The sequence below is a fragment of the Rutilus rutilus genome (assembly GCF_951802725.1).
Source record: "Rutilus rutilus genome assembly, chromosome: 1".
Classification (NCBI taxonomy): Eukaryota; Metazoa; Chordata; class Actinopteri; order Cypriniformes; family Leuciscidae; genus Rutilus; species Rutilus rutilus.
In genome coordinates, this window is record NC_140209.1 from 44,861,924 (window position 1) to 44,880,714 (window position 18,791).

Consider the following 18,791-nt stretch of genomic DNA (forward strand, 5'->3'; position numbering starts at 1 on the left):
GTGAACTGGTGAAGTATGTGTTAAAGCTTTCCTGTAATGTGATATAACAGCTTGAATTCATGGAAAACTCCCACTCACTCACTGAAAAGGGGAAATTCACAAATATTGGTGATAGTGACTTCATATGTATACGCGGGATATTTACATTTATGTTACATGCATGTATGGGATATTTATGTTTATATTTGTATTCACTAAAGAAATCATGCAAGTCCAGTAACAGTGCAAGACTTGTGAATGAGGTAATTTGACGCATTTGAACATGCATTTTCTGCTAATTTAGATATAATCGCAAAACAGTGATTGAGAATGCACACTACTGTTCAAAAGTTTTGGGGTCAGTAAGATTTTTCTTGAAAGAAATTAATACTTTTATTCAAGGATGCATATTAAGTTGGTCAAAAATGACAGTAAAGACATGTATAATTAATTGATAAATTAAATAAATATTAAAATAGAAAACCCTTAGTTTAAATTGTAATAATATTTAACAATATTAGACTTGTTACTGTATTTTTTTTTTAAGCAGTCTTTTTAGTAAAAGAGACTTCTTTCAAACAATTGTAAAAAATCTTACTGACCCCAATGTATTTAAACACCGAGATGCAAATAAATAAAAAAATTGCAAAAGCTCCCTTGAGGTGGATGCATTTTTATTCTCTAAGGGAACGTTTACACGACACCGATATGCTTAAAACGGAGAAGTTTTTCCTTTGAGTTTTCCGCGTACAGAGGACACCATTGTCAAAACGATCCCCATTCACACGTTTTACGTTTTTAGTTGAAAACGGTGTCGTGTAAACAGCCCCTAAGCAAATGAAACACATTTACCACATTAATTCAGATGCACACCAAAAAGTCAGCTGATTGGCTATTACCGAACATATCTAATGATACGTCATTAAGCACCTGGTCAGGTTGCAGGTGGTTCTCGTATAAGAATACAGCATGCAAAAGTGGCACAACCATTTAGTGAATTTGCCTCCAAGGATTTTATAAGTGAGTGTCTCTTTCCCATCTTTTCTTTTTAAGAACTATCATTATCAGTTCATTCTTCAGGCAATGTGATGTTATAATGTTTCGAGCTGTTTTTGCACATCAGGGCATATATTTAGGGGAGAGACTCATGGTTGCAACTGTCAAAAAGGGCACATAACACCCCTCATTACCCATGAGTCACTGTAAAGAATTAGTGAGAAAAAGCACTTCAGAGTTTACCGTTTCCTGTTTATTAAGATATGGTGCCTTGAAGGCTGATACAAACCCAGAGAGAATGTCAAACAGCTTAAAAGATAACAGCTTAAAAAAAAATAACCAAGTCTTTCATTTCAGATCAGGAGAATAAACAGTCTGCTCTCAGAGTCTAACCCTCGGTCTGTGACTGCCATTTGTTTAGACGTTTACGCTAACAAAAATAATTGGCTCTCGGCTTCATCTATCAACTCAAAACCTGACTTTCTTTTTTGCAACTGTCAAGATAACCTTATTCACAAAGGGTATGGAAATGATGAAAAAACACCAGCCTGCCAATCACGCAAAAGCCCCCCTGTTGAAAGCTCCAATCTGAGGTCCTTTGGTATAAAAGGGGGGTTTGGGATTCAAGATGAATAAAGAGTGAGATTTTTCTCTCTCTTGAAACTGGAGTACCTGCAGGTCTGTTGTTTGACCCATTTATTTCCCACAGCTCTGTAAGAGAAATGGAAACTTAGGCCCAAGAGAAAGATCAATCAATAGCACATGCGAATGGCCTTTTCAGATCAAAGTCGGCCTAATGTGGGCAGAGAAGCTGTCAAAACAATGGACTCCCTGCATAACAACGTCTTTGCGACTGTGAGATCAGTTCCTCCTAGAGCACATAGTTCACAGATTAAATATAGAAGGCTTCACCAGGCATAACAAACAGTACATTATAGAAGGCACGAGCGAGGACCGGTGAGTCGAGCCTGTAGAATGAAGGTGCGACATGTTATGACGCGGTGGAGCGGTTACTGTAACAGAAGGAGACGCTCAAGCCACACTCTGATTACAGTCACTGGTCTGTGATTATATCCTTGACGCCCAACATGACCGACAGCAAAAGTCCTATTTCCGCTCGTGCCAGTTTCAAACAGCCCCTATTTAAACCTCTGGAGGTACTGTATCTCAGAACAGTCACCCTGCGGAGCAACAAGCTCCTTGAAAACCATACCAGAAACCATACCAAATTCCTTGTGTGCTTATGCACACTTGGCAAATAAAGTGCGTTCTGATGATGTTCAGACTTGGATGATCAAAGAAATGTTTGGAATGGAACAAAATCTTGGTCTAACAAATAAAGGGATTAAGTTGCACTTCTGATGACAGACTGATTCAATGAACCTTTGAACTGACACCTTGATTAAAAAATTCCATGATTCTAAAAAAAATTATAATATTGAGAATATTTTATCACAGTAAAATGAAAACATTCTGGCTAAAGTTTGTCAGAAGCATCCATTTTTTAACATCTTGTGGTCCGGGCCAGATTTACTAAACAGAGTAAATTAGCATTAGAGCGCAATTCCAAAAAAGCGCAGATGGGAGCGGAAAGTTCTGCTCGTGATCTACTGACATGTATAAATTAAAGAACACAGACACAGCCTGATAATTTCCATAACGCAATCTACCAGTTAGAGTCAGGTTTAAGACATGCTTTTTTTGGGTGGTAAATAATGGCGCAAATACCGGTAAATTGGCGAGCGCAAACCTTAGTAGATCACCTTGCATGATTAATTTAAATACTCTCCTCCCACAAATTATGCATCTGAAAGGGAATCTCCTACAAATGCATATGCAATAAGGTCAGCCGCAAAAAATAGCCGTGTCCACGCCTTTTCATTGCTTTTCACTGCGTGTCTTTAGAAAATCCTGACAGTAGTTTTTTAACACCAAAAGAGGGTTTGTGCTGATGCAAGCTGTTAGTAAATCTTCACCCACAAATAAATAACAAGCCATCATTTACTCATCCTCATGTCATTCGAAAACCATGTGACCATGTGAAATGATGGTCTGAACATTTAAAAAAGGAAATGCAATTTCTTTAAACGGATAGTTCATTTTTCAAAATATCTTCTTTTGTGTTGCAAAGAAGAAAGACAAGTGTACAGGTTTGGATTGACATAAGGCCAAGTAAATTATGACAGAATTTAAATTTTTGCGTGAACTTGAAGTGTAACTTAATTTTTTTAGATATATTTGAAATTCATGCAGTGCATATGGTTTCTAAAAAAATGTGCTTAAAATGCTTTAAAAATCCTTGTTTAATTTTTTTTTTAAAGATAGTTTCCATGGGTTCAAGTAGATTTAAAATGCATATGCCCTTTAATCAAAAATCTTGGCAGAGAGTGGGGTTAAATATCCTCCACAACTGACTGTAAACTGGCATGGCATTCAGATCTGCCTCCAATTAGTAAGCAACACCCAACTTCCTATGATCCAATCAATTTCTGAAGAATGAAATCAAATCCTGCTCAACATTTTTTGCATCATTCCAGAAGCCATTTCACTTAGATATACTTCACAACAGGGAAGAAAAGACTAGCACAAATTCTGCTTAATGCCGACTTAACTCTTTCCCCGCCATTGACAGAATATTGAAGGAATTTGTATTTATGACACACAACGCTTCCCTGCCATTGATGGACATTCCTTGCAATACTTTGTATTCACTGTTATACAGAAGGGAGCACTCAGCTTTTTTGTTTGAAATGTGGCTTTTTTAAATAAACTTACCCACATTCAAGTGTTGATAAAAAAAGAATGCATGAAGCTACAATAAAAGTAATAAAATTTAAAGCAGAGGCTCTGTTCTTTTTTTTTTTTTTATTGCATGCTCAGATATTTATAAAACAAAATAATCTGAGGGCCATGAAAGTTTTGTGAAAATGATAAAAAATGCTGGTGGTGGCTGGCAGCTTTTTTATTTTTATTTTTTAAATGCGTGAGTGGAAAGTGTTAACAGTCTTATGCAACACTACCAAGGTGTGCAGCCTCTCATAAATGAAATCCTTTTAAAACAATTACAATTTATGTATGTAGCCCAGGAAAATATATTGGACACTCGCCGTCAGATTGTTGATATTCCTTGACTAATTATATCTCTGTCTGTAGAAAGACCTATGAAGTCTCAGAAGTAAATTCTCAGCTGAAACAGTTTTTTTCCCCCTCGTGTTAAATCATAAACTCCAAGCTGAGCCCTCATCCTCACACCCCATCACGGTGCCTGTTCGCCAGAGGAAAAAAAAACAGATAGATCGAAAACGCCCCAAACCAGCTGCCATGTATTACTGCTGGCACTTTCTAAATCAGCAATTCTGTCCAAAGACCTGAATGATGTGCTCACTCCCTGTCACATGTTTGGAATGAGCTGTGTGCACAGCCCATTAGCAGATTGGCTGAGAGAGACAATATACAACTCGTTAATGGACAACATATATCATATCATATGCAAACAGATATCAGGTTACCAGCTGCGTTGGATTACACTGTCAAAAAGAAAGTTTACTTGTGAGTGAAAAGACAAACTTTGGTACAAAAACTGGATTATCCACATAAACTACATGAAACATGTTTGTTTCTGCTCCACTGAGACCTCATTCAAATTATTCATGAATACTGAAACCACAATTCTATACAGCTGGACTACAATGTCAGTATAACTAATGTCACTCTTAAGCACTTGTGGCATTATTTGTTTAGGAAGCAGGCCAGATTTAACAAAGATCCCCCAGTCTAAAGTGTAAAAAAAAAACTCCCAAAGAACATTTTTCATCCACAATATCAGGGTAATAAAACCTGTCTTGTGTTGTTATCGTGTTGTGTTGAACTCAACAAGGCTGGCTCCCCGCACAGACCGTCAACACAACTGAACATCTGAACTCATGATGTGTGCATACTTCCCTCAGGGTGGAAATATTTTTCCACTAAGAATTAATTAATCCCATTAAATTACCTATTTCTCCCCCCAAACATCCTCATTTCTCGTATCAGTTATGAAACCCCTTGGGCTGCTGATCTGAACTCATTCACATCAACACTATCAAGCTAACTCTAAAATAAGAATGGAGGGCAAGCCTGTGGGTCAACATGATGCCATTTATTTTTATCTAAATGTTCAACACAATCAAAAAAGCAGTTATAAAATGCCCTAGCATAAAATGTCTTTACTGTCATTTTCAATTTAATGCATCCTTGGTAAATAAAAGCATTAATTTCTTCAAAAAAATATACTGTAAAGATCTGAGCGGACCGCTCTCAATGTTTTTAGATCCTATGTCTTCAACCCTGCTCTTGGTGACCCACTGCCCTGCAGAGTTCAGCTACAACCCTAATAAAAAAGACCTGAACAAGCTAATCAGGTTCTTCAGGATCGCTTGAAAAATCACAGGTCAGGCGAACTGAAGCAGGTTGGAAATAAACTTTGCGGGACAGCAGGTTGAAGACGGTTTAGATGGTGCCAGGGGGGCTCAATGTTTACGCTATTTGAGGAGATAAACCCATGGCATACTAATAGAATAGTAGTCAATGAACAATCAACTGGGTTAAGAGAATGTATTTTAACATAAAAAAAACGTACATACTTCACCGTTAAAGCTAATCTTTAAAAACACTAATCATTTAATAACAATGGTAAATGTAACCTTTAGCAAATCTTAACATGAATATTGATTTTTCATAATGTTGTGATGCCTAAATTAACTTTAAAATTAAAATCATTGATTTTTAGCTTTTTATTTTTAATTTATTAAGACAAATTGACTAACATGAAGACAATTACCAATCTATCGATATCAGCCAGAATTGGAATATTGGTGCTTTCCTAGAACTAAAAGTATTATGCAATTAATGGTATAGTAAAGCATAAAGCAGCTAAGAAGATCATTATGAAACGAGCCAAAATATTTCATAAGCACCCTTGCAAGGGGGCAGGGGGTCTTTAGAATGTTGTGAAAGACGTGCATGTGAAATCTCTGAAGCTTTATGCAGAATTCTGTGGCAGTAGATTGATTCCGTTGCAGGTGCTCCTTGCTTATTCTGTACAGAATGTTGATCACGGCGGAGTTTAATCCTCATGGCTTAAACAGGAAGACCTGATATCTCAACCAATTTCTCCCTAAAATATGGATTTTCCTTAATCTTTATCATTTTTTTAAACTGGAGCTGATGAATGTGAGGCCAAACATTATATTTAAAAGCTTGTCCTTCAGTTATCATCATTGACTTTGCTTGCTCAGAGGTTTAGATGAGGTCAAATGTGATCCAGAGGGCCATATTTTCCTCTCATGGAAATGAGTGCCATCGTGTTTAACTGAAATACCTTTACATGTTAAGTAAGCATTACAGAGCACCTGAAGGTTTCTATGGTAATTTGTAAAATCTCCTCATGACTAAATACTGGGTTGTTATGGAATGGCAATACACACACACATATACACAAACACACACACACACACACACACACACACACACACACACACACACACACACACACACACACACACACACACACACACACACACACACACACACACACACACACACACACACACACACACACACACACACACACACACACAATGCCAGTGAAACCCATAAACAGTGCTCATCTCTCCAGTGCCTCAGAGAGCGTGCACGGGTAATAAATCATCAATGACAGCAAGCTAAATTATGCTAAACAGGGAGAAGACATCCAAATCTTTCTCAGAGAAAAGCACCAGGTTCTGGTAAACAGGCAAGTCAATCCCATCACTGACCCACCTCAATGGGCCTAAGATAAGAATACTGCTGCTTGTTAATGTTGTCTTATCTGCTAAGGAAACACATTTCCTTCTCAATACAAAATAAGCTGTGATATGACTGAAAATGGCACCAAGCATTGACCATAAACAGCCTTTAATAAAGAAATGAAAAAAGAAGCTAACACTATACAGGAATTATTTCCTAGATTCTTAAAAATGAACTTGCACTCTATTGACTGTACAACATTTCACTTCTGCTCTCTGAACTTCCTGTCTTTTCAGAAACACAGAAATTGATAAAGTAACTACACTGTTTAACTCAAAGAAAGGAGATAAACTTCTATAAAGCCAAGCATTCTCTTGTTCTTTCTCTAAGCTGGAGGGGATAATGGGAGGGTGGCCTTAAACATCTGCTTGGGAAGAATTTATTCCCTAAATCATTGTCATTAGATCCAGAATAAATTGTGCTGTAAAAGGGACCAAAGAGCTTTCAGCCTTCATCAGACAAGTGGAGACACGAAGCCAAGACCTAGGAATTGGGGGGAGAAAGAAGAGAGAGACTTATATGGAAATAATCTTTTTCATTTTGACTGGATTTTAATACTGTAAAAAATGCAGAAAGCAGCACTTTGACTGAAATGAAGAAATAGCAAGGTTAATGGAATTTTACACTCCGGATATGTGAGGAACTTCTAAGGTCATTGTGATGAAAAGAAACGCAACTCATCAGCACATCAGCAGACATGCTTTATTTTACCACATAAGTAGCTGTGGCAGTTTCAGAAGAGAATCAGTTGTCTGTTCAGGAGGTCTTGCTGTATTTATGAGCAGCTTTAAAGATGATTTCTCTCTCTCTCTCTCTCTCTCTCTGTTAGAGGAAGAGAGCAGAGGACGGCCCTTTGGCTGTTTTTGTAAGGTTTTTTTTTTTTTTTTACTAGCAAACTCTTAGCGCAGAAGGGAGAGATATCAAAATAATAATTTGAGTAGCTAACATGCATCGGCAGAACATTGTTTTTAATTTTACAGCCAGTTGTAACATGATGGCTGATTTTACAAGACTAGCTATATGTCTATATTAGTGTTAGACGTCAATAAATACAAGGAAGAGCAGAACTCATCAAGATCTGCTCAAATTGTTTCCAGTCATAAGTAGTCTACTACAAAAAAGCACATACAAATGTATAATAATGTATAATAAGATGTATATATTTTTTTAATGTATAATAAGCAAGCAACATACCAAACCACCGATTGGCCGAATCTTTTTGTGTTTATTCTCACACCTTCAGTTGCACTAATGTTCACAAATCTGTAAAATCTATATAAAAAAAAAAACGGTAAAATCTCTTTTCATGTAGTCGTGATGTTATATTGTGTCATGTTTATCAATATAAAACTGATTTAAAAACGTAGATCTCACTACATTGATATTTAAATTGAATTAAACTGAAAATTAAACTGCACTTGGGTTCTGCAACTCACCTCCAGTGGATTCGTTACAAGAATTAGTAAAAAAATTAAATTAATAAAAATCTTAACGTACTTCAAGTCATCATGATAACCCCATATGATAGCTTATGGCATTGACATTAGCATCTTTGCTGACAGCATAAATTAACTGACAAATCCTGTTGTCACAGGAGAAAAGCTATAAACGCAGTTGGGAGCATGTCATGTGTTTGGCCTCAACAGTGAATGATCTCTTTCCTTGTTATCACAGGAAACAGTGCAAAGGGCCTACATATAGCTCAATGATGGGTGGATGACGTGAAGCCTAAATATACCTCTATTTCAAAAAGTAAAACAAGTCATAATGCACATGGAACATGATGAAAACACGGGCGGGTATTTCCCATTGGCTTTGTGAAAGGGCTACATCCGTACACACTGCGCCCAGATATTTTGAGGAAAAAAAAAGAAAAAAGAAAACAAGACACCACAGAACCGCTGAAAAACACTGCCTGAAGCATGACATAAACAGCACCCACATCCCAGACTTCCACTGTTGCAACCATTGGGAAGCCGGTTTAATCCGAATCAGCGCAGCCTTTACAGCTCAACCATCTGACAAACAGCAAACAACACATTTCAGCCTGAGGTACAAGCCTGAGGCAGCACCCATTTTGCCACACTTACTGACACTGGAAATTATCAATCACTTGGTAAATGAAGTCATGTTTATGTTTCAGAGATGTTTCAGCGTGGGGGCTGGCTGCCTGAGATCTGTGCAGATGTTAAGACGCCCACCCTGATGTTAGCTTACTCGTGAGATGCACAACTAGCGCTGCTAAATAAGCTATACAAGTAGGATCTGTGTCTAAACACAGTTGAGGGCGCCCACCGATTTCCTCCAGTTCAATGCTCTCTGTTTTCTCGGGTCAGGAAATGCACCCCTCTCCTCTCTGCAACATGACCCCAGGAAATGAAGACGAAGGGAAAAACAACAGAAGGAGGCAAATATACAACATGTGGAGATGAAAAATCCTCAACTCATTTCTGGTCAGACTAAATCAAAACCACAGGTTTACCAACATGTATTTTTATCCAAAATATGTCAAAATTCATTACAGTTTGTGGTACACCACAGTTATATGAAACATATTGCCATTTATGTGAATCCAACATGAACACGTCACCATTTTATTATATATTTATATATATACATATATATACATATATACAAAAGGTTGATAATGGTTAAACTATACAAAAATAGCACTTAAGCCACATTACAGACTAAACATCTAGCATCAATGCACAAACTATTTACTGAACACTATCAAAAGTGTTTGTTTTCCAGTTGATGGCAGCAATCTTCCACTAAACTGTGGCACGTTTCATGTTTTCACCACGAATGAAACTGAGAAATGCAGATCTTCTTTAATGTGAATTTTACATAAAATGTTGCTATTTTAAATAAACCCATATATAAATATCATTACTAATTTTGGCAAATCAATTTTAAAAATGCCATATATCCCCCCAAAACTGCACAACTGTAGAGTAAAAACATTAATAAAAAAGTGATAGTACATGCTTCTAAAAAACATGATTGTTACAAAATTACACTGTCTGGGGCCTCTGGAGAACCCAGAACAGCTGTTTGCATAAAGTTTAAGGTAAAAATAACTGCCATTAATTAGCGAACATTATAGTATCTTACTACTATGTAATTAGATAAACGGTTCATTAATTACATCACTTTACCTCTGTCTTTATCCCCGTTTTCCTCTTCTCTTCTTCTTTTTGACACTGTATCTATGGCAGACTAATGCTAATTTATGTCATGTAAATTCGGCCACAATCAGGTAACTTTCACCGTGTCTACACCTGGTGCGAGCGGCCAGGCCCACTTCTACAGGGGTGCTTGACTGTGTTGAGCACCCTCAAACGAAAGCAATGCTGTCTACATTGAATGCGGCGAGAGGCGACAACAAATTCCCAACAGTAAACTGATGGCGCGCTCTATTTCTGATGCACTTCAAGCACTCGCTGGGCGGGGGAAGATTGATGCGGCAGACCGGGATGAGTCGTGGGACTTAGTTAAGGTTTGTGGAGGTTTTGGCTTTATTTGGAAATATTTCAAATAAATAGTATTAGTAAAAAAACAAACAAATTTAATCACTCATTCATTTATTTATTTTGGCGCCCTATGGATAAATGGCGCCCATAGCGTTTGCCTATTCCGCCTATTCTGCGGGCCGGCCCTGTATCAACTACATTTCTGTACAAGCTTTTTATTTACATTTTAAGTATTGGCATCTTTGTGGCAACTGATCTTTCAGTAAGGGATCACATCACAAGCACTGAAGATAGTTTGTGGCAATGATATTTCAGTGCTATATCCTCTATAGTTTTACCTAAAGCCAAATGCGCTTCATTCAAGCCCTTTCAGCTTTGTGCGCGTTCTCTCGTTCTCCAGACGCAGATGCATAATGCTCAAAAGCAACCCCCCGATGTCATCGTCCATTGCAATGTTTTACTGTAGACATCGTCTGATGCCAATTTGGTAGACATCGCCCAACCCTACTATGAACTATATATGCTTTCCAACCTGATCCCTTTGATATCACTAAACTTCAGTTCTGAATTCATTATTGTCAAATGTCAATTGCTATGTAAAGCCATACATAAGAACATAATACTAGTGCCAAGACTCCAAGCCCTGTCTGGATTGCTCTAATCCCAATGGTAAGTAATGTAGGCGTCTCTGGATTGGGTTGAGATCACTGTAGCAGAGATTGACACACCTGAGAAATTTAACTGTATAAGGGTATGATTCTGTAGCCTCTGGCACCGTTCGACTTAGCTATGTCTGCCAGGGATCACTTTACTGGGTAGGCAGTGATGACAGACTCCACTGAACTGTTATCACCGTTTGTTGATATGCCAGGAATTCCTATTTTTTGTCTTTTTTCTTCTCTCCCATCACCCTGTTCTCTACAGTATGTCAGTAAGGTGCGGAAAGACAGCTGTGATGACAGCAGCACTTCAAATAAAGTGCTGCCTTTAGACCCACATCGTTCTGTTTACTTAACTAATACAATTCTTTGTAAAGGGCATACCTCCCATTTTAAGTGCACAACCAATAGAAAATATTTTTCTGACATCTAGCATAACCACGAGGGGCACTGACCCAGTTCTTCCAGTCAACTTGAATAATTAGCTATTAAGGCCTGAACTGAAATATTAAGGACACTGTATCTCACCTTCAGATCTCTTGAGCTCCTTGCGTTGTATTGTTGGTGAGTCCTTCTTGATGCCATTACTTGGGAGGATGACCAGACTTGTATCAAACACTGGCAACTTAGTCTCCACTCTGGAGAAAGAGGCAATCCGCTGTAATATGGAACCCACGCTTTCTTTGGCATGGATATCGTCCTGATCAATATCATTGCTGATCTCCATCTCTCCTGATGGGGAAGGAGAGGCAGGGGCCACCTGGACCACTTGGGGCTTAGAGACTACATTGAACTGAAGAGTCTGGGCTGGAGACAGCAGCACAGGAGATTCACTGATATTGGGTACTGGGATAGCTCCAGAAGGAGTGATGGGCTCTCTCTTTTCGATGATGTTGTTATTGTTGTTGTGGGCCAGGGGTAGGTCAGTGCTGTCCAAGCTGCTGATGGATGCAGAGGGACTTGCGGAGACAATAGGACTGTTGGATAATGTGTGGAATCTTGCAGGTGGTTTAGGTGCTCCCGGAGATTCCACCTGAGACTTGAAGACTAGGTTGTCAAGGTCAAGAGGGAACTTGTTGAGGCGCACTGGATCTTTAGGTCTAGGAGACTGGTTGTTGAGAGAGGAGTCCCTTGCAAAGGTACTGCTGTTCTGGATATTATGGGGACTTGTGCTCCACTGTGGACCTGTATTGGTGAATCGTGATCCAGGAGAAATCACTCGTCTCATTCCTGAAGTCTCCATCTGGAGATCCAGAGAAGGCATGGAGCCATGGCTAATACCCATTGGTTCAGTTGGGATGACCAGAGGACCCTCCAGCTCTGAATGGAACATATTCCCATGGGAGGAGAACTTCTTCAGTGCTGGGCTGCCTAAACGTTGGGCTTTGAATTCCCCAACACCAAGAGGACTCTGGGGAGGGCTCGTGTAAGAGTAGAGTTTAGAAGAGGCCTGGTACTCCAGACTGGAAGAGGAGCTATGGAGACTGTCGTTGTCACTTCCTGGACCTGAAGATGAAATGAAGCCATTGGGGTTAAATTTGTTTTGAAAAGAGGCAGCTCGGTTGATCCCAGAGTTGGCATTGATAGTGGGCTTTTCCAATATCCCTCGGTTGAAGGAGAGACTGGACACCATCCTATTTCTCATAACAGGGCTCTGGGCAGGACTGCAGCTGATACTAATCCTGGAGCGGTAGGGAGGAGACACCTGGTTCCCTGGACTCCTCACATCATTTGACTTGTTGAGGATTGCACTCGGGCTGATTGGCGATGTGACAGAAGATGTGGGGGAGAATGTGGGGATCTCATTCACGTCATCGATATCAAAGGACCTCTTCAAAGCTGTAAAAGGAAACACAAATTTAATTAATTTTCAGTGTTAAAAGACACTCTTGAAGGCTCAATAAATAACTGACATAGCATAAAATGAGGTAAGTTAAATTATACCTAATAACCAAAGGCTATAAGGCTATAATCCAAAAACACTACCCTATAATTTTCCAGGTAATATTTCTAAATTTGTGATAATACTGATAATACATCAAAGTTTTGGATTTCTTTTGTGCTAGAAATTATAAATCAGCTAGGACAGTCATTTCCTGTATTTGACTGAAAGAGGCACAAAACTTGAAAACACTTGACGGTAGGGTTGGGAACCGAGAATCGGTTCTTATCCAGAACCGTTAGTGTTTTTGAAAAAAAAAAAAACCGAAATAAGTTTCGGTTCCGAAGACAGTTCTGGTGCGATGTGTGGGCGAAGTGCTGGAAGCTTATCCTTTAATAGAATTTGAATATTCTCATGAATATTAAAATAGTAATGAATGCACTGAAAAGCCCTTGTGCTACTCATATATGTTTTGCATCAGATATCAACGCAGAAAGAGAGTATAAAGACAGTAGAGCTACACGATTAATCTTTAAAAGATCTCGATTCAAACACCCACGCAATCTTATTCCTAAATAACAAACACTTCACACCGGAACATTCAAATCTGTTTGCGCTGTCGCTGGCCCAGAAAGAGCAGATGTCAATATATATGAAATATCAGTCTTTTCAACCACACAGTATCGATATTTCTGTGTTACAAATATTCAAATGATCACAGAAGTACTAAGATAAAAGTTTATAGTTCAAATATAAACACTGATGTCTACGGTAGAAACCAAAATAGAGTAAATCACCTTTTGAAAGTCACTTCAAATAACGAGTGTATCGACTACATCTGATGCTTCAAAACATTCATAAAGATGACTGTTAAAGCTGCAGTCCGTAACTTTTTTGTGTTCAGAATTTACAAAATTTATATAATGAGCGAGTACATCATGAATGCCTTTTTTCAAACCGTATTTTTGTCTTATCCTGAATCACTACGGTAAGCCTGTAATAAGCATTTATACTCGGACTACTTTACACCGGTCAGGTCGGCACCACTGCGGAGTATCCCAGTACCTGCGTGATTCGTCATATGTAGGGCTGTCAACGAATATTCTAAATTCGAATATACCTGTATATTCGAATAGTTTTAAAAAACAGAATTTCGAAGGTGAAAATTAATATTCGAATGTGGAAAAACACGCCTGCGGTAGCAGAGGCGTGGCTGTCTGCTTTGCGAGTGGGCGCGCTGCCTGAGGGGTCAGGGACAGGTCATTTTATTTAAACAGAAACATTACTAAAGTGTAGGCTACTGTACTGACTGAATAGATATTGCATGAATAAGGTAGGTTAGATACAGCAGTTTCATGCACTGCACGCTTCCACTGGTTTGATTATTTACCGTTTCATTTCAAGGAAAAGTTCCATGTTTACCACAGCACAGCACAGCTCGCTCGGAGCGTTCAATGTCGGTTCTATAGTGTAAAACTTAAATTAATGTTAATAATATTTGTTCCAATCACTGAATGAAGCCTGCTACATTTGCGACAAGAGTCGCGACCTTAAGTTGCTTGCACAAAACTCTTGATCAGCACTCAACATTTGTTTATTGTTGTTGTTCATTTAAACCGTTATGCGCAGAGAGCCGAGAGCGAAAGAGTGCTTGCGAGTGCGAGTGAGCGAGCGAGCGAGAGTGAGGTCTGCGGTCTTGGCCATTAGTTGATTTACTTGTTTTTGTGTAGTAATACGTTGTCAAATATGTTTAAACTTAAATAAACTACCCTATACAAGTAGTTATGTCTCTTTGTATTAATTTGTCCTGTTATTGACGTAATGCGCGTCATTGACAAAACGCGCAACCAGATGTTCGAATAGTTCGAATATATGTGTTTTTTTAGAGGGAATATTCGAACGTCATTTTTGAGCAATTTTGACAGCCCTAATATACAGAGAGAAGTAGCTCCGGCTACAATGTTCTTCCGCAAGACGCATACAGTTCTGTTTATTAACCGATAGAGTGCCGATTCATCCAGTAATGAAATAATTGAAGTCTTTATGAATCAATCATTCAAACCGATTTAAAAAATATTCTGTTTCACCTGTCTGTTTCTTACATGTGTGTTCAAGCATACCCTTTCTGAGATGGTATTCTCCACTGCAGGAGATACAATAAGATAATCCTAAATTCTCCAAGAAAATGCAAAAATGTTTATTTTCCATCAGAAAAATTTATTATTTTTGCATAAATTGCTAAATAATATGTTGAATTTGTTGACATTACCAGTCTGTTAAACTCATTTGACAAGTATAAGAAATAAACAAAAAGGATTGTGCATTTTTCCCTTACTACTAGTTTTTATTAGTTTTATTGAATGGGAACCGGAACCGAATCTGGAATCGTTTGGTGGAACCGGAATCGGAACCGGAATCGGAACCGGAAAATTTCTTACGATTTCCAACCCTAATTGACAGTGAGGGCAGCCTGGAGCCCTCACTGAATAGATGCCAGTCAGACAGTTTTTGATGGGCCAAGCCATAATTACACTGGTGTCTGTGCAATCTTGCTTTGAGGGTGACATAACAACTGTGAACAAATATGCTTTATTCTAGCATCAAGGTTATGTTTTGTAAGTCTTCTGGACAAGTAGGATAGGTAGACAGAAATGTTTGTACACAGCACAAACATCACTGATGATCTGAAAAAAGACAATAATTCAGATAATATATTATACTGTAATTATAACTTAAGACTAGATACATTACAGTAGTATTTTTTTCTCCTCAAGTAAATGTTATTCTTTTAAATTATTATTATTTATTTATTTTTTACTAGAAAAAAAACACTCATTAGGTATGATTTTTGCAAATATTAATTAAAAATACAATTTAAAATATCAGCTGCATCAAAATCCACATGACATAGATTGCGAAGTAAAAATTGTGAAGATCTTCATGTCACCCCTACATAAACTTTTAAAGCATCATTACATTTTTTCTAAATTGAAAACATGTGCTAAGGAAATGTTAGATACAAGAAGACAGTGGAAACAGTCTCTTGTGGGGCTGAATGGTAAGTCTACACCTGTAGCATGTAAATTGTAGTGACACTGTATAATCCCCTCATTCTCAGAAGCTGCAACACAAAGCCGACGGCAAACAGTGCTTTCCGACCTTTTCCCTTTGTGAAAGGCAGTGGCTTTTTCTCCAGCACAAAGGGCCAATTCAAAGACACAGTGTCAGGGGCTGAAGGCTTGGATTACAACAGCCCTTCACCATGACTGAGAATTCCAGTGGCGAACAGTACAAATGTCCTAACGGCTCTGTGGCAGACCCAATTAGAAGTGGCAACTTGAGTATTTCATGTAGACACCATTGTGCCATGTGATGACAATTGGATCTGCCTAGGGTGTGATGTCATGAGGTGATTTTAATTGCAGACTATCACAGCTTACATGCCATCTTTGGCATCTCAAAAACCCTGGTACCCTGACAGGATGTCAGAGGCAAAGCTAAGATTTTCAATCCTCTTCAGGTGCTGGCTTGTATAAACAAGCAGATATCAGTGTGAAGCTATCATAGCATCTCGCCCAGCAGCTCTGATTTTATCTTCGCCCGGCAGGGGGCAGGGCTGAAGCCGAGGCTGCCTGTCTTCCTGTATGGTATGCTACCAATTAGTCAAGAAGACTACAGGCACTAAATGAAATCAGATTTTTACGCAGGAACAGCCACCTCTTTTACAGTGAGGAGACCACAGACCCTTTGTTTCAGCTCGCCCATCATCATCCGCACAGCTGTGATAGGTTTAGACCTAATCGAATTTCAGCAGCAAGTACCTTGGTAAGGCCGCCTGTGCATCGCTGCTACACACAATGTGTTTGTCTGCAGCACCCCAGAAGTCATTTAATATGAGAACACCATAGTGTGTACTCTCACAATGGCAATCAAGTGAATCAAGTGCACTTTAGCAAAGAAGTATGCACTACTTTAACTGACTACAGTTTTGGAAACCGAAAGAAAAGACACAAAGTGAGGGAGGGACAGCAAATCAAGTGGCACAGTCTAACAGTTTCTTTTTTTTTTTTTTTTCGGTGCAGCACATGCAAGTGTAAACTTGTACTACCCTTTGACAGAGATAAAAAGGGGCTGGTATCAGGTAATTACTGGCACCCTGTCAAACGCTCAGGAAATAATTACACTGGCAGCAGAGCGCACCATCTCTGCGCTGTTCAATATTCTTTCTCTCAGCTTTGCTGCAGTTTAATCCTCTCTGTTAACACATGGAGCAGCACAATGCCTGAACAATCTGATAAAAGAGGGGAACCTGAGAAGCTCCTTCTCTCTGCTCCCTTTTTCCTCACGGCTAAGCCTTGTCTCTCCTCTGGATCAAGACTGTTTGCTGCATGTTATGGCTCTTTGGGAAACGGGATGGATGTCAATTCCTCCTGTGATGATTATATGCTTCCTGTGGAAGAATTTGTTGAAATTCCTTCATTAAGGACATTTTGGGCCCTTTTGTAATTTCCTGTTAACCATGTTCAATACAGCTTGGGAATGTTTGGCCCCTGGGTAAACATTTGATGGACTCATGGGCTAAATAAACCCATTGGTTTCTGAAATATGATCAAAAGGGATAGTTCAACCAAAATTAAAATTCTGTCAAAACTCCAAACCTGTATGCATTTCTTTCTTCTGTGAAACACAAAAGAACATTTCAATTTTCAACTGTTCTTGTCCATACAATGAAAGTCAATTTGATTCAAAACAACATTGCGCTTCATTGTCTTTCATAGTATGGACAAGAAAGAAAAAAACAGACTGAGAGAACGGCGCGAGGCCGGTGGCGTGATTGATGATGAGCGACACCTGCATGACGCACCGGTCTCGTATCTCTCACGGAGGAGCGGAAGCATAAAAGGAGGAGCGACGACAGTGAATAGCGAGAGAGGCCAGGCCTGGATTTTATGTTGTGTTTTGTTATATGTGACTTTACTTTAATTTTGTATTGGAAAATTGTATTTTATTATTAAAGTTGTTGAAAGTTCGCCGGTACCCGCCTCCTTCTTCCCACAACATCTAGCCTCGTTACATAGACAAAATATCTTTGCTCGTTTTCCACAAAAGAAAGACAGTCATAGAGGTGTGTATTGAAATGCACATGCCTATAGACTAAACACGTAATGTGTATGTGCATCCCAAGTTTACACAGAGATTATAACGGTATCGTTTTCAAAAACGTGCACTTTGAAACCTATTTCAATTCAAAGTTTGCATTCTCAGGCCACAAAAACACTTGTTGTGTAAATGATTGGCCAGAATGCTTTAAAAGTTCTGTTTTCAGTTGAAAACGGTGTTGTGTAAGTGGCCCCAAGTTAATAACCAATGATTTTTGGTTACGAAAAATTAATTAATCAAAAACTTACTTAAGCTGGACAATTAATTTCTTCTAGAGCTGCTGTACAGCCAAAAAATCTCTGTTAACATTAATTTCCTATTATCACTGTAAAGCTGCTTTGAAACAATCTTTTTCGTAAAAAGCGCTGTATAAATGAAGGTGACTTGACTTGAATTGTGGTTTGTCAATATATCTCTGACCCCTTATAAAAGAAGCAGCATGTGGAAGAATAAAAGAGATGTTTCCTTATGTGTGCTGTGCATTCACATACAGGTAAATACAGGTGTAAAGGGGGTCAAAAACTTTTTTCAAGCTTGTACATTTTTGACCACTTCCAGAGGTAGTCATAAACGCAATCGACCGGATTGCTTTCGTAGTGTAGATGCTCATGTGGTCAAATGCGTTCGAACAGCCAAAAAAGACCGCCTGCTCTCCACCTACTGACTTAATGCATAAACATTATGATAAGCGCGCTAGCCAGGCGGGATTTAAACTTTGTTGGCTGGAGACCCAAGTTTGGTTTGAAGACGAAAAACATACTAAGCACAATGTTCTCTCACCATTCCTGATTTCTAAAAGCAGAAACGAAAGCA

At 38.8% G+C, this 18,791-nt stretch overlaps 1 protein-coding gene across 1 annotated transcript in view; it reads right to left on the reverse strand.

Annotated features, from left to right (window-relative positions):
- The window catches only part of septin12 (septin 12), a 68,140-nt gene that overhangs the window by 40,149 nt on the left and 9,200 nt on the right, over window positions 1–18,791 (reverse strand). Inside the window, exon 2 of the mRNA XM_084420842.1 lies at window positions 11,465–12,775. Within this exon, the coding sequence (XP_084276968.1) occupies window positions 11,465–12,775 (1,311 nt within the window). The remainder of the gene's footprint in view (window positions 1–11,464; window positions 12,776–18,791) is intronic.